Here is a 26232-nt window from a genome sequence, read left to right on the forward strand (position 1 = left end):
CAGAAAACATTTACCAAGATAGATCATATTCTGAGTCATGAATAAGTATTAATGTATTTAAAATATTTAGTCATAGAAAGTATGTTTCCTAATTAAATTAGAAATTAATAAGGGCAAGATATCTGGAAATTACCCAAATACATGGAAACAAAATAATATGTTTCTAAGTAACCCATGAGTAAAATAAAAATCAAAAGGGACGTTAGAAAAGATTTAGAACTGAATGAAAATGAAATAAAAACATTAAAAAATTGTGAGATGCAACTAAAGCAATAGAGGGAAATTGAGAGCATTAAGTAACTTCTTGAAAAAAAGAACAAGAAAGGTCTCAAAACAAGGACTTCAGCTTCTACTTTAAGAATGTAGAAAAAGAAGAAAATATTAAATCCAAAGCAGAAGGGAAATAACAGATCAAAGCAGAAATCAATAAAATAAAGATAAAAGAAAAAAGAAAAAATAGAAAAGGAATTAATGGCCCAATGCTAGCTCTTTGAAAAGAGTAATGGTAGTAAAAAAAAACTCTAGTCATAGTAGCTGGAAAACAAGGAAAATGATGACAGTTACCAATATCAAGAATGAGAGAGGTGAAAACAACAGATATTGTAGAAATTAAAAAGAATCATAAGGGAATATTCTGAACAATTTTACGTCAATCAATTTGCCACCTCTCTTAAAATGAGTTATTCAATCTCTTTGATAATAAATGCAATGATTTTGTCATTGTGAGAGATCTAGTTCACTTGAGGCACCTAATTTTCAGATGATTGCATGAAGCCTGAGGGTGACAAGAAGCAGAGTCTCCTTTAGAGAGAGGTGAGTTATCTCTGTTGGGTGACCTTTGTTTTTAGCTCCAGACAGAGTCAGCTAAGAAGGCTTTAGAGAAAAGAGAGCCCTTCTCTCTTCAGAGCAGACTTGTAATTTCTCTGTCACGGTATTGCATTATGTTTACTCCACATGTAGAGAGTGATGAGAACATTCCAGAGCTGTCCTTTTTCTCTCGTTTTTAGTTACTCTTTAATGTTCTATGAATCAGCTTTGTCTGTAAAATCTTGAGGCAGATGAAGATACACATTAAAAATTAAAAATTAAAAATAAATAACTTTCTCTTGCTCTGTCTCTTCTTTATCTTAAAGCTGTTATGGATTTTATGTAGAGATTCGTGTTGCAGTGAAAGATCTGGAATTTGGCTTTGAGATTCAGAAAAAGACACAGAAGAGGTTGTGGCTTACTTTGAGTTGAGATGTAGGACTAGTTTAGGAATAGTTTACTTTAGAAATAAGGAGCATATAATCTGCTCCAACCTAGCTTATTATAACTCCATGTGATAGTTGGACAGAAAGCTCCAGGTATCCACTGTTTTGCTTTGTCTTGTTTTGCCTCCTTTTTTAAATTTATTCGGTGAAAGTATAGGATATTTCTACTCTCAAAGGTCAAAAATTGATAAATTTTTATGATTAATCTAATATATTCCTTTGAAACTTGGCAATTAAGAGGGGTTGTTTTTCCAAAACCAGATGTGAGTTCACTGTGTCCCTCACCCAAAACCATATTGATATTGGCTTAACAAAATTCTATCATATTTTCTCCAAAAATGGACCTTGGTTTTAAAAAAAGGGATAAAATTGATGGTATAACATTTTTTTTAACTTACTTTTTTTTTTTTTTTTTTACCTGTCATTGCATCTTCTCCCTTGCTAGACCCACATTGAAGAGTAGTTTAAGATTTGCAGGTGTAGCACCTCTGGTGCTGGGGTGGTGGATAAGTTATTCAAATGGCAGCAGCACATGGTAATTTTAGGAGAAAGTCTGAGTTTGAATCCTATCCCCTTTATTTACTGGCTATTGGTAAAATGATTTTATCTCTCTCAGCATCAGTTTCTTCAGGACAGAATTGGGAAAAGAATCGTTATTTTTTCAGGATTTGGGGGAGAATTAAGCAGATTAAAAGAGCACCTACCAGGGAAGCAGATGTGGCTCAACTGATAGAGCATCCACCTACCATATGGGAGGTCCAGGGTTCGGTACTCAGGGCCTCCTGACTGGTGGGGTGAACTGGCCCACATGCAGTGCTGCTGCACACAAGGATTGCCATGCCACGCAGGGGTGTCCCCCGCATAGGGGAGCCCCATGCACAAGAATTGCGCCCCACAAGGAGAGCCGCCCCACACAAAAAAAACGCAGCCCTCCCAGGAGTGGTGTCACACAAATGGAGAGGTGATGCAGCAAGATGACACAACCAAAAAAGACACAGATTCCTGGTGCTGCCGACAAGAATGCAAGCAGACACAGAAGAACACACAGAGCAGACAACGGGGCGGGGCAGGGGAAGGGGAGAGAAATAAATTTTTAAAAATAATAAATAAATAAATCTTTAAAAAAAAATAAGAGCACCTACCAGACAGTTGATGATCTAAGATGATGGTGGTGACACGTTAGGCTAGTGACAAGAAATGGGGCAGTACTGACCAGTAGTAAGGAAAGAGCAGTTTATATAATGGCATTTTTTGTCATTATACTTTTATGTTATTTGTACATATTTTCTACTTAACAGCATGTACTTCTTTGATAAAAGCACATTTTAATAAAACTAACTTTTAAAGAATAAAATAGTTTAGTGCCAGCCATATAATATGCATTCAAATATTTCTGTCTATGAATATGTCTTGGTCTCCAACCATGAGCCAGACCCAGTGCTAAGGTCCTGGGAGATGGCCATGACTGTGAATCACAAGTACCCTGCTTCCATGGAGCTTGAACTAATATAATAAAGATGTGCTTAAAAAATGTCCTTGTGCCTAGTTGTTAAATACTCCCCTTGGAGACTGTAAGGTGGTCTAAAATCTACAGAGGTAACTCTTGGTCATATTTTCTCAAAGAGGCAAAGAATTCCATCTCAATCTTCTTAAAATTTTATTTCTGTTCTGTTTATTTTTCTCCAAAATTGCTTATGCCTTAGCTGTGCCAGGATTACTAAATGCTGGCCAATTTCCAAGTTGCTACTGTCATTTTAGAGGCTGCCGATTCCCTCCTCAGAGTAACTTATATTTCTATTATTAAGTATAAATGTACAATATGTCTATATCGAAAAGGAAAAACAATATGTTTTGTATTTTATACATTTGAAAATTATGATGAACTTTTTCTTTGCTTATGAAATAATGTCTTGTCACTATAGAGTATATTTCAAATTTATGGTATGCCTCTTTTTTTTCTTTGGGAATTTAAAATACTTTAAATAATTTGGGCTTTGCCTGATTCCCCCAGAATTGCAGAGTATGACTGATAACTGCCTTTAGAATCCCTAATAGCTAAATTACAATTATTATGCAAAGTTCTACAATAGACAGTTATATGGATTGTTAAATGACTTTGCCTTTTTTGCAAACTATAATCATTTTCCTTTATTAGCTGAAGGATTTCATAATTTAAGGAAGATGAGAAACCTATAAGTCATGCTTTCAAATAAGGAACATGGATATTGCAAACATTAAATTCCCCCATAAAAATGTTAAGGCATCATTAAACTAGGTTCAGATTAATACAATTCAGTCAACTCTGGATAGATATCGCCCATAATAAGCTGAAACAATACCTAGTGATCTAAGATGTAAAATATTTTACTACACCAATTTATAAACCTATAAAACATACAGGTATCATTCAACCCCTTTATTAATAGTGCATGCCTTGTTTTAAATCAAAACCGTTTTAAAGGCCCCTCCCCTTTTGCATTCCCTTCCTCAGCTGTTGCCCCTCATTATGTGTCATTTCATTGACGTTCATCCAAAGTGAATGATAGCCTCTTTTTCACTAGAAGCAGAATAGGCAATTCTTGGCCCAGTGATACAGCTTAACTACCTCAGAGATTTATCGACACACTTGCCACCCTCAGCTTACAACAGTTCGTGGCCTAACGTTGATGTATTTATTTCTCCATAGGTAGATGTGCTTTTTGCTCACTTTGGAAAACTGCCACTTACTCTTTTCAGTTTTTGCAAGTTGCTTTATGCATGAAATATATTTACATGAAAATACATTTTGGAAAACTTCATATTCTGGAAGGTTTTGAAGCTGTTTAGAAGAATCCTTTTGGCCATCCTGTTTTTCCCCAATAAGAAAGCCAAATGTTAGAATTATCTGAAGTTACTGAAGGTTCTGCTTACCTATGGCCATGTAACAACTCCCAGATGAATGGCTTAAGCAACAAGGATATTCATTATGCTCACAAATCTACCCTCAGGGAGGACACTGCGCAGAGCAGTCGCCTCTGCTCCTCAGCATCAGCTGGCGCAGCCCGAAGGTTGGGGGCTGAAATCCTGTGTAGGTTCACTCACAGGTTTGGTGGCTGGGGGTTCACTAACTCCGTGGGGTTCCTCCAACCTGGCTCCTTCGAGGGGCAGCCCAACGTCATACATGTGGCCCCATGGCTCCCAAAGCACAGCCCCAAAGGAGAGAAAACCAGGTGGGAGTTCTGTCACCTTTTCTAACCTAGCCTTGTAAATCACAGGGTCACCTCAACCTCATTCTGTTTGTTAGAAGAGAGTGGATAAGGCTGATGCATGACCAAGGGGAGCAGAATTAGACTCCATCTTTTGAGCGAGTGTGAAGAAATGTGCCGACATGTTTTAGAACTGCCACATAATCAAAGGGGAAATTAATCTAGTAATTTAAAATATCGCTATGAAAAGTAATCAACTGTTCATTTCTAAAGTTCCTTCACAGAAATTACCTTTGCAATGTAAATTCATATTCGTATTTGCTATGTTGTATAGACTCCTTATAACAAGGTATGCCATTCCAGGCCATCTTGATAAAAAAATCAAGGTCTAATAAATTAAAATTTAAAACATATGGAAATATAAGTGATATCCTCATCAGAGAAATTTTGAACTCTGACTCATCACAGATACATCTGCAAGGATTAAGCTATTAAAGAATTTGAATACCATTTTGACAGTAGATTTCTTACATATAACATAGATAAATGTTATTTTTAATGTAAAATTATCCCAAAAGAATCATTCCTTAACTGGGAAAAATTTTTAGGGAATGAGGACCAAATCTCTAAAACTGAAAATATCCAAAGGAAAATTAAAAACAAAATAGAAAAACATCAATGTATAACTGCTTAAGCTTCTATATATTTGTGTGTGTATATATATACATATATAATCAATTTTGACACTAGAAAAGTCATAAAAGTCCTATAAATAGTTGCCCAAATAACTAATAAATGTATATCACTGCATTTGTCCTGATAACTTTAAACAATAGGAGTTTATTAATAATTCACATGGCAATCTAATATGAATGTTCCTACTTGGTAGGAAGCTTTCCTCACTTAAACTTAAAACATGATACATTATTAGTGCGAGTCAGAAGAGGACTGTGCCTCATTACACTCCTCCGTAGAGGTGGCCTTGAAATTCCTTGGTGGAAGAAAACCATGCCAGCTGGCAGAGCTCCAGGAAGGACACTGTGCTGCCCATCTTGCGTGGAGGGAGAGGTGGCCTGTGGGACACCGATTTCTGGGCTTGGATCAATGGTTTAGCCAGTTGATTAGAGGTTTGCAAGAGGTATGACTGGAAGATCAGAAACAGAAATTCTGGGGTAAAGATATGTGACTGGATCTCTCAGAGAGGGCACAAAATAAGCCCATTTTTGTGTATCATGTTAACACCCACCAGAGAACATTCAGCAATGAGAGGCACGTTGCAACCTCACTGTGGATATCAACCTGCCTCTCTTCTTTGGCCATCTCTGGGCTTGTGAAATGGACTATGGCCATAGGGATGGAGGCAACATACGAGCCCACAATGTGGATGTGACTTCTGGCATCCTAACGCCAGCATCAGAAAGGGAGCCTCAGCTCTGGATGTGACACCATTTCTTTAGAGGGTAGGTGGAAGCGGGCTAGGTTGCAGGTAAACTGCTGCCATCTGGATTCCTCTGTTCTAGGAGCTTATCTCTGCATTGATACTGAGGAGCACATTACTGTGGCAAAATTCCTACTGTCAATTCTGACTCCGAGTGCATTCACTATTATGCTTTTCAAAATCGTCGTCTTCCCTCCCCAGTGCATTCCTTTCTTCCTTAGTAAAGGAGATTCTTCTGAATTCTCCCAGGAAACATACTCAGGGTGGAACCTTGGGTTAAACATGCTATGGCAGTTCTAACCTTCTCATCTTTACAAACTTTCTGAAACTTTCTTGTGTACTACCAGAAAGTTCCATTATTTCTACTACTTTTACTCTAATGCATCATCAAGTTCAGACAAAGAACAGCAAAGCTTTGGGCCAGCTGTAATGCTCCTAAAATTTTAATTCCCAACTCATGTGAGTCCCCCACATTGATGAGTTTTCTCCTCTCCAACCTAACAGTTGTTTTACACCTGACCCCAGTCGACCACCCTCAACTCAAGATCTGCTTCCACCTGAGCCTCCAGGATCTTGTAGCTCTGTATTAACTCAGTCTGCAGCATTGCTGGTACCCACTGGCTGGTTTGTCGGAGACCTCACCCAAGCTATCTGCTATTTGGCTGGGTCTCCAGGGCCACAACTTGAAATGCAGCAATTGGGAAAGCTCAGCCAGGGCAGCAGCAGCAGCGCAGAGAGGAGGGAGACCGTTGTCTTCTGAGAGAAATGAAGTCAAAGCAATCGGAGAAGCACTAAAAGGTTGCGTCTAATACTAGAGGATCTCCTCCAGAACAGGAAGGCCATCAAGGCTCTTCATCTGCTAAGCAGTTACACTGTTTTTTCCCTATGTTGTATGAGTTTCTAGATGACCTAAAATAGGAGAAACTTTTGATCTAAAGGATTTTTTAGTCAGATAATTTAATTGCTCTGTGATAATTGCCCTTTTTAGGGTAGCATGCAATAATGAAAGGTTCTTACTTCCTAAGGTCTAAGTCATAGTATAAATAAAATTTTTGTATTATCAGTTAACTCGCTGGATTATGGTAAAGTCATTTAAAATTATATACATGTATTTCTACAAAATATACCAACAACTTTCACAAATTGGTAAGTTAATCACACTAACATATATGAAAATAACTATTTTCATTCAAAAGAAAGAAATGAAATAAGGGTAAACCACAGTCCATGGAATGATAGTTTAATAAAATTACATAAGCATAGATTTTTGGCAAGACAAACTAGAGAGCAATCCACCAAGAGTTTATAGTGAGTGCTATTTTTAAATGGAAGGTTAAATGGCAATCTGAGAGTGCAGGGTACAGACTACCAAAAGTTAAATTATATGTTTAAAAATATAGTTGTAGTTTATGTTTAATTATTTCATATCTCCAAGATAGTTATTTTTTAAATCACACAATAAAAGGTAAATTTAATTATCATGTGAATATTTACCTCTGATATAAGAAAGACCCTAAGTTCACATGTTTACTAAACAGATTTCCTTCTCTTTCCAAATACATTATTGATCAACTTGGCCATTGATTTAGACCCACTAGGCCGTCTCTTTTCTTTGAGTTTGAAGTTTGTCAGGATGTCCTTGATAATTCTGATAAACATCATCTCTACCTCCAGAGACTGTTCTGCCGCAGACAGTTCGCAGAACTGGCATCGGTTATCCAGTGCCAGCTTTTGCCCTTCTTCCCAGCCAACCTCTCGCACGTGGCAGAGATCTTGCTTGTTGCCAACTAAAAGCACTGCTGATTCCACAGCTCTGAAACACAGACACAAAATTCTTTGGCAACATCGTATTAACAACTCTTCATGTTTATATTAAACAGATTATGAATCAAAAAAGAAAAAAAATGTGTGTGCACGTGTGTGTATGTGGATTTTTTTTTGGTCTTGTGTGTTCAATGAAACATATTCCCATTTACTTCCAAAAACCATTAGGTAGTGTATAGACAATGACAGAAGCAGCAGGCCCTTCACTTTTCCTTTTTTTTTTTTTTTTTAGATACTGGGGTCTGGGGCTTGAACTCAGGACCTCGTATGTGAGAAGCAGGCACTCAATTGCTTGAGCCACATCCACTCCCACAAACCTATTTTTGAATTCTGGCTTTGTTTACTACCATGATTGCAACATTTCCCACTCTCACTTTTTTATTTGTAGAAATGGTAAAATAATTCTTAGCACGTAGAATTCTCATAGATATTAAACAAAATTATATATAAATATATATATATATATATATATATGAATACGTCATAGCACACCAGGCAATGAAAGTTGCTTACTAATACTAGTTTTCATTTTCCTTATCAATTGAAAGGAAAGGACAATTAAATGTCTCTTATACAGTTCCTATAAATGCAGTGACAATTTAGATCAAATTATCCTAAGAAAAAATATTGTTCAATACTCATTACTTTTTCTTTGTTACTATCCATTACGACATGCTCTAAAAAAACATTTTACAATTTTGTGAATCAGTACAATTCTTCTTTTATTTAAGAAACAGATTTCCTTGTTGAGACGATGTCTTCAGCATATGAAAATATACCCTCCTTGGTTATAGTTAAACTCTGCTAAAACAGAATTTCACTGGGAGAATATAGTAAAACCACCAGGCTTAAATGGCATGGCACTCTACTAAGCTATCTACTCCTGGAAAGAAATGGCTAAACACAGATTGCCTTCAGCTTTATATAAAGAGATACTGTGCCCATATTCCACTCAAGGTGGTTTCATCCATGGGACAGTGTGAATGGTAAGGGAGAAAGAACTGTACATGGTAGACTTTTAGTGGATACTCATATCTTTTTCTATCTAGTCCACAAAATTATTGTAAAGGCTGAGTGTTCTAGAAAAGGTAAATGAAAATGTTTTAAAGGGTCAGTTGCAAATATCAGATATAATTTTATAAAACTATGCCATATTTGGTTCTCCTAGTTTGTCCACTTAACAGAGAATACTTTAGAAATTATTTAGCCAATAAACACGAAGATTGCCTGAAAAATGCCAAATACTGGTTTTATTTTTTCAATATATTTTTAAGTATTCTTGAGAGAGTCTTTTGATTTGGAGGATGATCAAAGAAATTTTATTCTTTCCCTTGCCTATGTTATGGTGTTTAAACCTAAGGCATTTACTGTCTGAAACAATGGGGTCATATAATATGAAATTAGAGCTATAAGGGACCTTAGCAAAATCTCACAATTTCTTCCTTCCCTGCCACTATCAGCTTTAAAAGCAGAATTTAAGTTCTACACAATAAAGGGAATTACCTAAGATCAATCAGCTACAAAGCAACTAGAATTTATTTCGACTGACTCCAGGAAAATTCCTTTCATCAATTATTATCCTATGGTTTCTTGATAGTGAGCAATTAAAAAGCACATATACCAATTTTCAGTAACAATATTATGTTTTCCTATTTCTCAGACTAGTATGTTATTTTAGATTCTAATGACAAAACTGTGGTTAAGAGAAGCACAGAGAATCCCTTACATGAGCATATTGAACAAAAATAAGTACTTTAAATGGGAATGGCAAAAAAAGAAAAAAGAAAAGTAAAACTAAAATGGGAAACTCAGATGCTTAAACTTATACCTACTAATACAACCATCGTTTAAGATACATCTATGAATTCTTTCATAGTTACTTGCATCAAGACAGTTAATGTGGAATCATTGATCAGCTCTTTATTTTTGGAGGTGAAACAGAGGAAAAAATGTATTATATTTCAGATTTGTTAAAAGTTTGATTATTTGGTCTGTTTTGTTCTGATAGATTGAACAACTCAATGACTAGAAATTGGATTCCACAGGAACCTGAATGTGATAAATCTGGATTTATTAAGTATCCTTAACATTTTTGGGGGAACAAAAAGGAAAGGGTAGGAAGTGAACTGTTTTGTGCACAAAGGAACATTATTTTGCAAGTGAGTGTCATGTTAACAATAGGAGCTGTCTTGTAAAATAGCCATTTACCCAGGGCGAGTAACTGTTTATGTCAGCCAGAATATAAAGTATTCTCATCTTATTCCTTTTACTACATGTGTAACTCCTGTGGAATGGGAAGGTGGTTTGTTCAGGGCTGTTAAATTTTGTAATTGGAAGTCTGTATTAAACTCTTCCTAATGATGCTTACAGCTATATGATGATTTACTAAAAGGAAAGGAGAAAGGATTGAAAAATACTATACCTCTTACAGTGACTAGTTTGTGGTTCCCGAATTCTGTAGATCAGTGCTTTTGCAAAAGCAAATGAAGACCTGTCACTGATGTCATACACAATGACAAATCCGTCTGCCCAGTGCAGCTCACTCGTGAGGGAGAATTTTGCTTTCTGTGGCTCAAAATAAACAAGCACATTGAAAGGACTTGGATCTGATCCCTTCATTTCACACTTGACACAGTTAATTAACAGAGACCCATTTTACCTGGAAGAGATTTCCATAAACAGAATTCTGCCATGGAAAATATCAAAATAGTAATATTTACTAAAATGTGGCTTGCTTTGCTTACCTATGTTAAACAATGGAATATCTGCTGATTTCTGGTACTATATTTAAATAAGTAATACAAGTATTTACAAGTTGTTACTGAAATGATTTAAGGAGTATTTTATTTATCTAAAAATATCTGGCCCATGCAGTTGTTTTGAAATCTCGAACAGCTGGCCATTCCTTCTCTTACTTGTGTAGTCCTACTTCATCTTTTTTAATTTTGAATTGATAAAGACATTTGTACTCAATATCAGTCATACTTATGCACTACTGACACCTGGTTAGTTCAAACACAACTAAGTGAAAATATAAACTGGGTTAATAAACCATTAAACTCTTAACTCTGATAGCCTCACTATGACCTGATAAAAATATATCATGAATGCAGCCTGATATTGCTCTGTTAAGAATACCATGAGATAATTTTGGATATAATTCCACAAAGAAGCTAGAAAATAGAATTTACAAAACTAAAAGTAATCTTTTAAAATTTTAGTAATAAAAATTGAGAAGAAACTTCAGTTTTATGACTGTCAACTTTTCACTTACTCTCAGCAATCTTATTCAAATCATGACTGAAAAAAATAAAAAGTTGTTTTGTTTTACTTACTTGAGAGCAAGGGTCATATATTTCCAGATTTAGTTGCTTCCCTTCCAGACACAAATGCTTATTATAGATAGATTCTGTAAAAATATGCATTTTCATTATTGATATGAAACATTCCAGAATTTTAAAAATGGGCTTATATTTAGATCACAGTCTGGCAAATACAACCAATCATATTTTAGCATGAACAATGACTTATTTTGATTTCTGTTGGCCAAAAATATATGTTTCATTTAGTCATATACATTTTCTTTACACATGAATTCCATCACTACATCAACTTATCATTTTCTTTTGTGTTCCATACTTATCTTCACCCAAGTAGTGTGGATGAATTACCTGCTTTCCTATCTAAGACCAATCAATTTATTCTCACCTAATCTAAGACATGGCTCCAGCACTTGCCTCTCTGCTACATGGTAAACTTCTTCCTCTTTACAAAATCATTCCCAACATTATAGGAACATGCAGAATTTCTTTTAATTTAAAAATTCTTCAGCTCCCACAATTCCTTTCAATCATTACCCTATTTCTCTGTGGTCTTTAGAGTAAAGTATCTATGTTCCATGTGTCCATTTCCTCTTGTCTGAGGCTCTTCCAACCATTCCATTCAGGCTTTAACTCTTTATTTGACCAACATTGTATTTATCAAGATCATGCTAGACTCAGTAGTAAGTCTGTGACTTGATCTTACTTGCCTTCCCAGTAGCATAATGTACTTGTTCACTTCCTCCCCATGGCCTCCAGGCAATGCACACTCTCTTTTTTTTAATTTTATTTTACTGTTTGCTGTTTTATTTACTATTGCTCCACCTTAGTCTCCTTTTGTTCATTCCACCATAGCTTCTCACGCTTTAAACAAGGATCCAGTTCTTAGAGTTCTTCTCTAAGCACACTCACTACCTTGTTCATCTTGTGCAGTCCCAAGCCTTTATTTTATGTATCAATGACTGCTGATGAACCCCAATTTATTTCAGTAGTTTAGACCTCCTCCCAGAATTCCAGACTCATAGAACCACCTGCTTATTGGATATCTCCATGTAGAAATCTGACGGACAGCTCAGCCATAACATGTCTAAAATGAAATCCTTGCTCTCCCTGCAAAGACTGCATCTCTCACAATATTATACTTCATTTAAAGGGCATCTGCATACCTTAGTTGCTCTTCTCCAGAGCCCAAGTTCAGGACATGCTTGATTTCTTTCCTTCTCTTACACTCCATACCTCTTCTACAAAAATTCCTTTGTACTATACCTTCAAAATACCTTTTTAATCTGACTTCGTTTCACCACCTCAATGGTACCACTCCAGCCTAAGCCAATATTATTTCTTGCCTTGATTATTGCAAAACCTCCTAGTGCATCTCTCTGCTTTTGCCATCCCCATTCCCCTCTTCACTTGCAAGTCTATTCTCAACAAAGGAGCAAGAGTGAACCATGCAGTCAGAGCTTGTCACTTCTCTGGTAAAATTGCTTCAGTGGCTCCTCGTCTTACTTGCATTAAAGCCAAAGTCTTTAAAAATGTGTGATAATGCCCATCTTTAGTTCTCATTATTTCTCTGACCTCAGGAAAGAAAAACAAACACAATAAAACCTTCCTTGGCTATTCTCTGTCATATGCTTTCTACTCCAGCTATACTGGCCCCATTAATATTCCTCAAACTTTTTCAAAATTTCCTGTCTCAGAACCTTGGCAATTCTTGTTCCTTCTGCCTGGAATGTAATCCCTTAAATATATCTTCAAGACTCAGTTCTCACTGCCTCCAGGACTATGTTCATGTGTTGCCTTCTCAGGGAAGTCCACCCTGATCGCTCTATTTTAAATTGTCACAGACAATATTAATGCAAACCCTTGTCTTACTTTATTTTTCTTCAGAGTAATTACTGTTGAATGATATAATTTATAATTTGGCTACTTTTTTCCTCATTTTCTGGATATGCCCTCCAGATTATAAGCACAACAATGCTTGGATATTTGTTTTCTTTGTTCACTGCTATAGCCTCTGTACCTAGAAGAGTATCCATCAAAGAGTAGCTGCTCAATAAATATATGTTGAATGAATGAATGAATGAAATCATTTCTGTAACTGTTTCCTACAATATTCTGAATAAAAGAAATCGTGCTAAAGAAAACCACATACTGAGACAAAATCATGACCCATTCTGGCAAATACTGTGTAACCCACAGTAGAAAGATATCATTAATAGTGTAATTAGGGAGATGTAACAGACATTTGGGAAGTCAACTTCAAAGGGTTAGGAATTAATTTAAAAATCCTTCTGGGCTAACATTTAATGAAACTTGTTAGTTTTATTATGTTCCCTTTAAGTCTTCATTATACAGATGGAGTCATTTTTGCTAGTTTGTCCTCATACAGTAGTGACCTTGATCATTTGTGGACTTTTCCAAATTTCTCTAGGTCTTATATATTTAATTGAGATGTAATGGACAGAAATGTCTATTACAAATATTCTATTTGTTTATAATATCTATATATTATGAAAGATTAAGGTGAGAGAATTTTTTTGGTTTTATTGAGGCTGTTGTTTTTCTTTTGTTTTGTTTGTTTTTAAGTTCTAGAATAGTTTCTCATTTTTGATTCCTAATTTGTGAGTTATGTTGACCTTTCTGACTATCAGTGTTCCCCATAAGAACATAACAATAGGAATTTATTTTTCTATGTATTTCTTCTTTTTACGATAAATTTTCAGCACTTGCCCTAAAATGTATATAATGTCATATGGGCTGAAGTGCTGTAGTAGATGCACATAGAGAAAAACACAATGCAATACTTTAAATTATTTTCTAAAATATTCTTAAAATGTTACCTCATGAATTAATGTTAAATGTTTAATTTTTTTTTTGTTTCTCATGGACCAAAAAACAAAATCATAAATTCCCCTTAACAAATATTTTCTAACAAAGAAAATTATTCCCTTTTCTCCAAATTCTATTTACTAAGACTGTCTTACTCCTGTAAAAACAACAACAAAAACACTTAGAATTAATCTAGTTTATACCTTCAATCAGGTAAGATATTCGAAGCATTATATTAATTACTGAGCCAAAAATATGCCCAGAGCTGTGGCTAAACTCCCTATATCTTTAATGCTGTGGTATTTCCCATTTAACATGCTAATTCTGATCAATATATCAGTAATCCATAGTCGAGTTAGTGAATTGATCCTGTTAAGATTACATCAAGGTGCCTTGCATCTGTTTAAGAATTTCTTTGAAATATACCTAAATAATAGATAATTTGGCTATAATTTGTAACCAAACCTCATTTTTCTGTTATTTTTACATGGCTTTGCAATAAAAATAAGCTTTCTTTTTTTAGTTACTTGTGTTTTTAGCATTAATTTTGCTTTCTCCTTTAACAGATGTCCACTTCATTTCTAAATTGTTTCATAACTTACAAGAAATATTTAGATTCATATGTTCTACAATATTTGAGGGGGTAGGATCCCAGTTTTAATGATTTTTTGAATTCTAGACTTTGAAATCAATGGACTTTCTAATTCATCTCATTTAGCATCAATTTGGGAGAATTTTAGTATAAAATAACATCAATTCAAGTACCTATTTGGGCATTTCTAACCAGAATCTGTGAATAAAGGAGATGCTTAAAAAGGTTGAAATTGTAGATTATATAAAAATATTCTCTGATCTTAATCATGGTTTAATGATGATACTGATAAGATGAAAAAGTCTAGAATAGTGACTTACCAAAATTAGATGCATATTCTCCAATAAACCTCTTGGTAAGAAATCTTACTGTAAGGGCTGCAGAACAAACAAGCTGGATTTAGGGTCTTTTTCTGTTTTAGCATGAAGATAATTTAATTATATACAATTTGAGATTTTATCTTTCAAATAAAAATTGTCTGGTATTAATGAAGACTATAAGGAATGTACTGAATTCTAGTCTAAATAATAGTTTGCAAGATTTCCATTGTACAACTTTAATGATTAGGACACTAGTTAGAAAGTGAAATCTTACAGTGCTGCATGCTCACATTACTATCCAATTAATTAATGAATTCAAACACATAAGGTAACTTATCTTTTGTAAAGGAAACAGATTTCTCATTAAACTTGCTATGCGAGTACTATGACATCTCTTTATTTCCTTAGCAAATTAAATCTGGCCCCCAAACCCTATATGCCAAGAATGCCAAGGATAGTGTCAAACATTTGCAATTGTTTAAGGATACAGAAGGTTAACAAACTAAGAAATAATGAATAGGTTTCCTGTGTGGGTTTATTTTATTTCAGCTCCTGGATCTACTGAGTTGTTATGGTTCATTTGGGGCAGGTAGTTTCATTGGTAGCATCCTCAACTATCATCTAAATGTGGCCAAAAAAATATCAAGAACCCATGGCTTCCAAAGTCAGAATACCTGTTACTCCATTCTCAGACATCCACAGAGCTATGCCCCTCTAAATTTCTTTCACCTCAGGTACACCCCATTAAAAAACAATCCACAGGTCCCCATACATTTGTCTCCACTCATAGACACAGGGCAGAAAAGTTCCTTCATGATCATTAATCCCTCCTGGGGAAAGAATCAATGACTCAAGGAAACAGTTGTTTGGCCACCAGTGGGTGTCAGGACAGGTATGTGGGAGTGAGGAATAGGTGGGATAGTGATGGAGGGATTTCCTATTATTGTATGAGTTTCAAACATCAGTAAAACAATGCACAAATTAATTTTGCAAACAGTGATCTTGCTACACCTTCCTATAAATTTACAAAGTTACTTGTTTATAAAAATGAAAGTTCTTAAAGAATGCACGTCATCCCAGACAGTGACACGTATATATGTAATAACAATGATTCTCATTCTTTTTGCCTTCTACATAGTGAAATTAGAAAACATCACACTCACCAGATTTGCCCGTTCCTTCACCACCCAAGACAGCGAGCTTCACATCATTCATCTTGTTCTCTGTTCCTTCTTGGTCAGTCCTGTCTTCTGGTAGTATGCTGAACTTCAGCCAAGCCCGTGTTTTTCAATTTTATTGCTAGTCTCATAGCTCTAAGGTCAACTCCACCCATACCCCAACAATCCAATAATAACTTTAAAAAATATTTCCCTAGTGTAGTTTTCAACATACTCTGGTTTTCGTTTAAAACATTGGAGTTACTACCTAGACACTGAAGTTCATTAAGTCGATACTTATGTACTAATCACAAAACCTGAGCTCCAAGTCCTTGATTTTTGTGTACCTGGAATCTGCCTTCACCTAGGACCTACAAAATGATGTTTTCATTAAGAAAGTTGTAGAGGATGGTAAACATTCCTTTAAGAATTACCTTCATTGGACCAGTCTTGCCTTTTCTGTTAATATGTAAGCCCATATCTTCTAGGGCTTCTGTGAAAGATGGGGAGTGGGAGGGGGGGATGGGGAGTAAATTAACTCGGTCATGAAAAGAAATGAAAGAAAGAATAGAATAGCTACCTAGGATGCATTAGTTTAGGGTTGATGACCATGTAAATAAATATCAAGACCATGTGTTCGAATCATGTGAGACTCTCAAGGAGAGATATGGGCACTAAGAGTTTCATCTGTCCAACGTCTCCCTTAATAAGTAATTTTCCATTTTTTACCTTATGTGAATAAATGAAAGTAATATTTCTGAAGGAAAAAAATTAACAACTTCATTTTGTTTGAAAAATAATATATAGAAATCTATCATGTTTCATTCTCTAGAATGTTGGGATAAGGAAATAGAAATGAAAAAGAAAAACAAAATTTGGAGAGTGTTCTGGCATAATCAATCCACTCCTTCTGAAACTAAAGAGGTAAAATATAATTTACAAATTATGATTCTTTAACACTTCTTTCCATTACTTTTTGCTACAACTCCAAGAGTCTCCATTACTCTCTTCCTCATTTAAGTATCTATAAGTTTGAGAGTTGGGGAAAAAGCACAACAAATAGAAGATTTTTATCTCTGTGTACTAAATTTTGAGGCTCAAGTGAAGGAATTCTATTTCCAGGCAGGGAAGATTTTGAGAAAGATAACATGTTTTTAAAATATAAAATACATTTATTTAACAGGCATTCTTTAAGTGCCATTATATATTAAAAAACAGTCAGGAAACGGACTTGGTTCAATGGTTAGAGTGTCCGCCTACCACATGGGAGGCCCATGGTTCAAACCCAGGGCCTCCTTGACTCGTGTGGAGCTGGCCCATGCACAGTGCTGATGTGCGCAAGGAGTGCTATGCCACGCAGGAGTGTCCCCCGTGTAGGGGAGCCCCACACACAAGGAGTGCGCCCCATAAGGAGAGCCGCCCAGAACGAAAGAAAGTGCAACCTGCCCACGAATGGTGCTGCACACACGGAGAGCTGACGCTACTGACAAGAATAGGAGTGGACACAGAAGAACCGCACAGCAAATGGACACAGAGAATAGACAACTGGGGCAGGGGCAGGGAGGAACGAGAAATAAATAAATAGAAATCTTTAAAAAAAAAAAAAGTCGAGTTTTTGAAATTAATGATTTAGAAAAGAATTTCATACCCTCATGGCATCTATAGTTTACTAAGAGAAATATGGAAACAAATGACAATAAATATGATTATTGACAAACTTAAGTTTTGACTTAGGGCTGGGGACAAAAGAGTAGTAGGTAAAAAGTTCTTCAAAAAGTAGGTAAAACTAGAAATATGAGCAGAACTCCCAGGAAGAGGAGAAAAAGCAATGGAGGATCAGGGAGAAGTGTCAGTTCCAAAAGAACAAAAATCTAACCAAGGAAAAGAGCAGGTAAGAGTAGAATTTGTGGAATATATAAATATTTGTCCTCTTTTTAATTCTAAAAATGAACATACAACAAAAGGTTATGTTCTCTCTTTAATCCATGCAAACATTAAAAGTAGCAAGAATTTTCTTTTTTAAAGATTTATTTATTTATTTAATTCCCCCCCCTCCCCTGGTTGTCTGTTCTCTGTGTCTATTTGCTGCGTCTTGTTTCTTTGTCCGCTTCTGTTGTCCTCAGCAGCACGGGAAGTGTGGGCGGCACCATTCCTGGGCAGGCTGCACTTTCTTTTGCGCTGGGTGGCTCTCCTTATGGGTACACTCCTTGCATGTGGGGCTCCCCTACGGGGGGACACCCCTGCGTGGCAGGGCACTCCCTGCGCGCATCAGCACTGAGCATGGGCCAGCTCCACACGAGTCAAGGAGGCCCAGGGTTTGAACCACGGACCTCCCATGTGGTAGACAGACGCCCTAACCACTGGGCCAAGTCCGTTTTCCCAAGAATTTTTTTTTTTTAAAGTTGTTTTACCAGCTGATTTATTATATCATGGAATTTGTTTTTTTTATTTTTTTCAGAGAAATACTATTACTATCTTTCTTAAGAAACTCCTGATTGATGGTTTTAGGAAGTTTGGTGTACCTATCGATAGAAAGGAATAACTTATCTCTCATTACCTAAACCAGATGGGAATGTAGACAGAGAACAAAAAAAATGTAGAAGGCAGCCTATGTAACAGCAGTAGAGCACCAGCTTCCCACAGAGGAGGCCCCAGGTTCAATCCCTACCTGACGGGGTAACCTCAAAAAAATAAAATAACATAAAAATTCAGAGACAAACATCATTCATGAAAATAGGTCCCCGGATCGCAAATAGATCAGCAAGTCAAATCCAGAAATATATTTAAAGAACCAAACATCAGGAGCTATTAGTATTTATCCTATAAATGTCAAGTTCCTTATACAGCAGAAAACATGATAGAATATTTCGATACATTATCAAGATCAAGAAAAAACAAATAAACAAAACCCTGTTCGAATAGTATGTTCCAAAAAGCATTTGATAATATTTACCAGCTACTTAAAAATAAGTAATCTAAAAATAGGAGATTTCTTAACTTGATGAAGGCTTTTTTTTTTCAAAATCCATAGCAATACCTTAAGAATCATTACTATTAATCTTCCCTTAAACGAGAAAATCCTGCCTGTTACTTTTATCATAGAACTGACAGTGCTGTTCAACACAATGAAGGGCAAAAATAATACATATGAAAAACAATAGTCAAAATGGTCACTATCTACAGGTGATATTTTCCTTACCTTTATTATCTTTATTTTTAGTATGCATTAGACACTTCAGTAAAGTGGACACATAAAAGTTCAACATAAAAATATATTATTTCCAGACAATAATAATAGCAGCTAACACATTTGCAGTGCTTATTCTATAACAGGAATTTTTTAAAAATGCTTTCCAGATAAGCCTCATTTAATCCTTAGAGAAATCTAGCTAACTAAAGAGATTAAAGCTCTAACAATACCAAAAAAAAATGCTTGTGAGAAAGAATTTTTGTTTTTGTTTTTATCTTCTGGATGCTTTTATGAAACAATATGGAAGGTTGCCAATGAAACATAGTATACTTTTATAAGAAGAAAATAGTTGTACTAATCTCATAAAGCACATGTGTTCAAGCAGCTAATATATTTAAACTACCTCTCGACAGAGTTTGGGCATTTATGCATTATGCTGGGTTAGGTTAGGAATATTGGAGCAAGCTGTTTCGTGGTGTATGGTGGGAAAACAGGCTCAGGCACAACAGAAACTTTCAGCAAATGACTACTCAACACTTCACACAGGACAAGCCTCGGAAAGAGCGGGGAAGACATCCCATCAGGGCCCATTCTCCCATCACCGTCAGTCTCCAGGAGGAGGGGACCCTGTCACTGAGAGTTCCTGCGCTTATAAGCAGCTGGGGCTGCTAGTTCCCAGTTTTGGGTTAAGGCGTGATCTGGCTGCTCCTTTGGACTTAACATCTCCCCTGGGCTGTGGAATGGAAACTTATTGAAACATCTGCACATATTAGAAAAGGGTGGGGAGGGTGGGTAAGGGCTGGGAGATGGCTGGTAGGTGTGTCCTGACTTCCCCAGCAGATAGGTAGGGAAAGAAAACAAGAACACTTGATTGCTAAACTCTCTCTCCTGCTCCCAAATCACTTTATGCACTGTAGCTTGCCATCAAGAGCAAAATCAACAGTCTAGGCCAGAGATTAGAAGCCATTTCTCTACAGTCCCAGATCCACCAAACTCACTTCCCGTGAACCTCCTTCCAACCTGGACATTTACTTAACCAAATGACATAGTTATGGCAGTGGCTGCTATAATACAAATACTTAGTTCAACGGCCAAGATTTTTTTTGGTACCATATATGTATGTGTATGTTAGACATGTTTTTAATGTTAATCCACACTCTTGTGGGTGAGAACCCAATGTAAATAGGATTTCTTAAAATGTTATTTTAAATTAAGGTGTGGCCCAACTAATTGAGGGTGGGCCTTATTCCAGATTACAGGAGGCTTCATAAGAGAAAGACACGTAACCAGTCAGAGAAGGCCAAGGAGAGGAGCCCAGGAGAAGCCAGAAGCACGAAGCCGGAAGAGAAAGGAGAGGTCGGGGCCCTGTGACCAGAAGAGACCGGCCTCCTGACGTTGGCAGAGGTGCACGCTGTGGAACCCAGAGGAGGGCTGGATTTTGCAACAAAACTGTGAGCCAACACATTTCTGTTGTTTAAGGCAACACTGTGTGGTATTTGTTGTAGCATCTAAGACATGACCCAAGTTTTTATGCCCTACTCCTCACTACCCTTCCTCCTTTCTCACTGACCCGCTCTCTCTTTTCTCCCGGGAATTTTTAGGAGCTTTCCTTTGTTCGTGGCGTACTAAACTTTCACAATGTTATTCCTCGGTATGTCATGTTTATCATTCATTGCTCTGTAGGTGCTCAGTCTACTCCCTGAGTCTGAAGATTCGTGATTTTCTGTTCTAGGAAACTAACCAGTGCTGAATTTATTTCCAATGTCTCTGACCATTTCTATTGACAAGTTCTGTATCTTTAGCGTTTGTTACATATATATGAAACATCCGTCTATAATATTTATATATACATATATAGCTTTAATATTTCCTTTATGGGTGATTTTTTTGAATCTCTTGTAGATTTTATATATATATATATAGTTTTAAGAGAATGTTCTTATTTGCTGCTATTATATGGAAATACTATATAAGTTAATTCAATTTAGAGAAAAAGATAGTTTGATAACTTCTGCAATAGAATTTGCAACTATACACAATCCCTATCATAACTAATTTCTTCTTTATGAACTAGAATGTTGTCATGTTACAATGTAATATATAATGTTTTTATTATATTATATATAGATACACATATATATTGAACAAGATTTAGAAATTTATATCATGTCCAAGTAAATAAAAAATTCTGTTGATATCATTAATAGGACTGACCTGTGACAGTTATACCTTCATTTTTCTAAATCACTTCTAGAACATACTTTAAAAGATTCTCTTTCATGTTTTAATTCAGTATGTATTATTAGTAATTAACAAAATCATATGGACCTATATTTTTTTTTGCAAAAGAAAAATGATGACTGCTTCACTCATTTTCAAAATTTTTCGATGGGTATATGAGACTAAATGGCTTTGCTATATTTTCTTAAGTGTGTATACTTATAAATGAAATTATCTTTGCAAGCAAATGAATCAGTATTTATTTTCCTCTTTTAAATTATTCTTGAAGTGTTTATTGATTCACAGCATTTTATAAGGTTTTATTTTCCTGCTGGCTTTACAATTACCAAACATCATGGCTAGTGGTAATTTGGACTCAGCTATTCATTCACCCTATGGTCATTCTCCAAAAATTCATGTCAGTGTTTCTGTAGACATTTAAGCGATTTTCTCTGAAGCTACCTTAGTTTCTCCTAACATTTAATATGTAGGCTAACATTTCAAGTTGTTCCTTCTTAATCACTTGGAGTTGGTCAAAAGAAGTTTTCTTTCTATAATACAGCTCTTCTAACAGGAGGTTGAATGAGCAACATGTGGGTTACCTCCTTGGTTCAGATTCTGCAGGAATCTGGTTAACAAAGCAGAACCACAGAGACATGGTAAGGGTAATTTACTCAAATTTTCTTAGCTCCTTTCATTAACCCACTCAGACTAAAATATTTCAGAGTTAAGTTTTTTAATTAAAGATTAATCCTACAATTACATGGGATTATATAAATACAAGGAATATGATTCCCTTGGAAGTCCGTTACAAGCAGACATCAAAATATGTAATGGATAAAGCAGAAGAAAAGTAAATTTTTTGTTCAAATAAATTACAAAGTGGGTGTTTCTGATCCGTGGACAGCTCTTCTCCAACATCTTCAATACCTAGTTTCCAAATCTTGGAGCCGGAAGGTGGGATGTTTCTTGTGTGGAAGATTTTGATCAGCTAGCCTGGAAGAGGTGCACTTCATATCTGTTCACAGTGTTCTAGTTAGAGCTTAATTTACATGGTAGTCCTAAACCCTAAGTGACAAGTGTAAGATAATTGTCCTCCCAAGAAGAAAAGGAATTGGCTTTGGTGAAGCCATAAAGTTCTCTGCCACAAGAACTAAATTCTCAGTCTTTAAAATACATTGGGTTGAATGTTGTTTCTCTCAAAAAAAAGTCTACTTCCAAGTAGATTTTTCATTTCTCTAACAGAACACTTCAAAACATACAAACAGTAAATATTATACCTGGGTTGGGCACAAATCTAACAATCTTCCTGCTATAGCACACTGCCGCCTGCTACAGATCTCCCCTTTTCCTGTTCACTTGTTTTCATGCTAAAATGGGGATTTTTCTCTCTTGAATACTTTTTGCCAGCTGCCAATCACCTGCGTTTTACCCTCATTGATATTATACTTGTATGTTTATGATACATGCTTATATTTGGCTTTCTTCCTCCATCCTCTTAGTTATTTTTTTTTTAGTTAAGCACATCATTGAACTCCCTGGTCACATTCCTAAGTAAAAGGACACATTTATTTATTTAGGTATATCTTCTACTTTCTTTCCTATTTGGAGGCAATGTAATCGAATTGTCAACTTTGCATTATACCAAGTATTATAATCTGTGGCTTTTATAACTCTAAGATATCCAATAACTTTCTTACATTTATGCCAATTCTGCATTGCAAAGAACGATGTTCCCTATGTTAGTTTTCTATTGCTGCATAGCAAATTACCACAAATTTAATGGCTAAAAACAATACATTTTTTTAAAGATGTATTTTTAATTTTTTTCTTTCCCTTCCCCCACCCCCACAGTTGTCTGCTCTCTGTGTCCATTCACTGTGTGTTCTTCTGTGACTGCTTCTATACTTACCAACGGCACCGGGAATCTGTGTTTCTTTTTGTTGCATCATCTTGCTGTGTCAACTCTCCGTGTGTGCAGCACCATTCCTGGGCAGGCTGCACTTTCTTTCCCGCTGGGCAGCTCTCCTTATAGAGTTCACGGGGCTCCCCTACGTGGGGGACACCCCTGCATGGCACCGCACTCCTCACGCGCGTGGGCCAGCTCCACACGGGTCACAGAGGCCCAGGGTTTGAACTGCGCACCTCCCATGTGATAGGCGGACGTCCTATCCATTGGGCCAAGTCTGCTTCCCCAATGCAATTTATTATCTCCTAATTTCAGAAGTCTAGGCACATCTTACCTCGGTTTTATGATTCAGGGTCTCATTAGACTACAAAAAAAACCCAGGTCAGTTGGGGATGCAGTCTCATTAGAGTCCAGTTTGGTGAAAGATCTACTTCCAAGTTATTCAGGTAATTGGTTGAACCTATATACTTGTAGTTGCCTTACTTGGGTTCCCATTTTATTTTTGTCAGCCACGGTCCTCTCTCAATTCCTTGCCACATGTCCCTGATCATATGTCATCTCACAATATGGTAATTTATTTCTTCAAAACCAACAACAGGGAGAGTCTCTTTAGTATGTGCAAACAGTATATCTATATCGGTATCCATCATGGATTTATATTGTTGTATAAGTTACCAAATTGTGGTAATTTCTTGCAGCAACCATAGGAAACTAATACAGAAGGTATCACAGACCAAGAGATCAATATGAGCTAAGCCATGAAGGAGGAAGTAGGCTGGTGGATATTGAGCACAGCAAATAGCTCTGCCTTATTAGAGAACAAAGAATGAGGTGGAATATGGTGGGAGTAGGGGGCTCCTTCAAAACATGACGAGAAATCATGATGGCTTTTTATGGCATGCTGAGGACGTAACTATGTAGGAAAGAAGGATCCATAGAGAATAATTAAGTAGGAGAGAAGTATGATTAAATGTTCTAATATGGAAAGTACTAGGGAACATGGTCTGGAGATGGAACAAGAGAGGAGGGAAGAGAGCAGAAGTAGGAGCACGAACACCTGTTAGAAGGCTTTCTGAAACGTATGAGAAAGAATTGAATTAGGAGGCAATGGAACAGAGTTTTCAGAACTATTTAGCCAATAAATATTAGCAAACCAGTAAGATTGTTTGTCCAGAAAGATAGTGTGAGAAAGGGAGAAGAAACCCAGGATGAGTACCAAGTTTTGATTTATATGATTAAGTTGGTAGTTGTGTCATTAACTAAGATTTTGGGGTTTGTTTGTTGGCTTTAATTTCAGTATTAGAAATGATTTGAAGCAACAGACTCCAGTTGTAGACAGGTTAAGACTAAGATATCCTTGGTATTTTTTCCCTTGTTTTTTTTTTTTTTAAGGAGGTACCAGGGATTAAACCTGGGACCTTGTACATGGGAAGCAGGTGCTCAAGCACAGAGCTATACCTGCTCCTTTTCCATGGTATTTTTAAGTGAATAGGTCCATTAGTGATTTGATTGTACAAGTCTAAAGCTGGTGAGAAAGAAGGCAGAGCTGATAGAATATGCAGTTTGTATTATCAATAAACCAGTGCAGAGTCAAGTTTGTATGACTGTGGCAACAAATTGATATGAGATAGATTTTCTTAAAAAAAATCCACGTATTCATTGATGTCTGAAGAAGAGAGAAAGCTGTTTGCATAGACTTTTCCACATTTATTTTTAGATTGTTTCTTAAATCAAAGTGCCTTAGATATTTTACAAACATATTAACAAACATTTCTGCTTATTTTAGCAACCCTGTAAATAGGCATTGTAGACATTATTCCAAGTTCATAGGTTTGTGTAATGAGTCTCAGAGGGAATTTTAAGTGTCTAATCCAAAGAAATACTCTCAATAAATGGAAGCTAGAATTTGAGCACAATTTCTTTGACCTGAAATCCCAATGTTCTTTCTACTCCACTGTGCTTTCTCTTGGCTTTAAGATACGTCTCCTCCAAACTGAACAATTCAAGCTTATTTTTAGCACCTTGTAGTAGTATGTAACAAAATTGAAAATATTATTGAAATCAATTTTTAAAATAAACTATATTCCTATAATTTATAGCATAGCACTTAGCATATAGTAGGTATTTCAGTTGTCATTTATTGATCATTGGCTAACTGTCTTTGAGTGAGCTCAATCAACCTACTGTTAATTCCAGAATTTTCATGTTAATAGGTCAGGTTATTAATGTACCTTTTATTAAAGGGAAATCCTTAATTTCTGATAAAATTTAGGTAGCTATTTTTTAAAGCAAAGACTTGTTCTCTTTCACTCTGCTATGTAAATTCTTCCCAAAGGAACTCTAGCTGAGAACAGAAACCTTCCCATGAGAATCTGAAGCTGAATTTCCTTTTGCAAATCTGTGTAATCTCCTGGTCCTTCTTCTTATTTAGATTTATTTTCCTTATTCAGTTGTGTCAGGATTTAGCTATGTTCTTCCAAACAGGTTGCAAAAGGAAATGTATTTTGACAGAAATCTTTGAAAATAGAGTCACAAAAAATGTTTTTAATCAGTGAGCAACATTGGCAGTCCCCTTCCCCAAGAATGCTTTTTTTCACTTACCAAAGCATTGGTTGGTTTTCTGCCTTATATAGACACATTTTTAAAAACCATTTCCACCACTAGTTAGTTCCTAAGAACATGGATTGATTCCTAATATGCCCTGTCTACCAGATTGGAAACTATAATACAGACCATTTGGGGAATTAGATTTGAGCAGTGTTTCTCCTCTGAACTTTATGCCTGGACCATCCAGCTGCTCCTCAGGGACCCATCTCTGTGACTGGGTTCCACAAATCCACCCCCATCTCAACTATGCGTGTACCTAAGTCTGTGGTACTTCTTTTTCTTTTTTTAAAAATAAAATTTTATTGAAGTACATCATTCATATGTAAACATACATAAGAAATAAGTGTGTAGTAAAAATTGTGAACTTACAAAACAAAAATGCATATCA

At 36.0% G+C, this 26232-nt stretch overlaps 2 protein-coding genes across 3 annotated transcripts in view; one reads left to right on the forward strand and one right to left on the reverse strand.

Annotated features, from left to right (window-relative positions):
- PIK3C2G (phosphatidylinositol-4-phosphate 3-kinase catalytic subunit type 2 gamma) overlaps positions 1-26232 on the forward strand; it is a 646925-nt gene that overhangs the window by 69327 nt on the left and 551366 nt on the right. Inside the window, exons 2-3 of the mRNA XM_058282853.2 lie at positions 16751-16842; positions 20361-20559. The gene's annotated coding sequence lies outside the window, so the exon portion shown is untranslated. The remainder of the gene's footprint in view (positions 1-16750; positions 16843-20360; positions 20560-26232) is intronic.
- Positions 7101-16037, reverse strand: RERGL (RERG like). 2 transcript variants are annotated; one of them, XM_071210196.1, is made up of 5 exons: positions 15925-16037; positions 14762-14818; positions 11036-11109; positions 10123-10265; positions 7101-7689 (listed from the first exon to the last, which is right to left on the reverse strand). In XM_071210196.1, exons 1-5 carry the CDS (start codon positions 15974-15976, stop codon positions 7407-7409), a joined length of 609 nt encoding a protein of 202 aa, XP_071066297.1. In that variant the 5' UTR covers positions 15977-16037; the 3' UTR covers positions 7101-7406. The 2 variants fall into 2 exon arrangements, with proteins under 2 accessions (XP_071066297.1, XP_004483634.1); XM_004483577.5 differs by having other exon boundaries at positions 10123-10271.

The sequence above is a fragment of the Dasypus novemcinctus genome, chromosome 20, assembly GCF_030445035.2.
Source record: "Dasypus novemcinctus isolate mDasNov1 chromosome 20, mDasNov1.1.hap2, whole genome shotgun sequence".
NCBI classification, from domain to species: domain Eukaryota; kingdom Metazoa; phylum Chordata; class Mammalia; order Cingulata; family Dasypodidae; genus Dasypus; species Dasypus novemcinctus.

Excerpts from the sequence above, each read along its gene's own strand:
- RERGL (XM_004483577.5), bottom strand. The coding sequence starts at position 15,976 with ATGAATGATGTGAAGCTCGCTGTCTTGGGTGGTGAAGGAACGGGCAAA. Across the intron at positions 14,819-15,924 it reads TGAAGGAACGGGCAAATCTG|CCCTTACAGTAAGATTTCTT; the intron begins GTGAGTGTGATG and ends TTTGTTCTGCAG. Across the intron at positions 10,272-11,035 it reads TATATGACCCTTGCTCTCAA|CCACAGAAAGCAAAATTCTC; the intron begins GTAAGTAAAACA and ends GTTTATTTTGAG.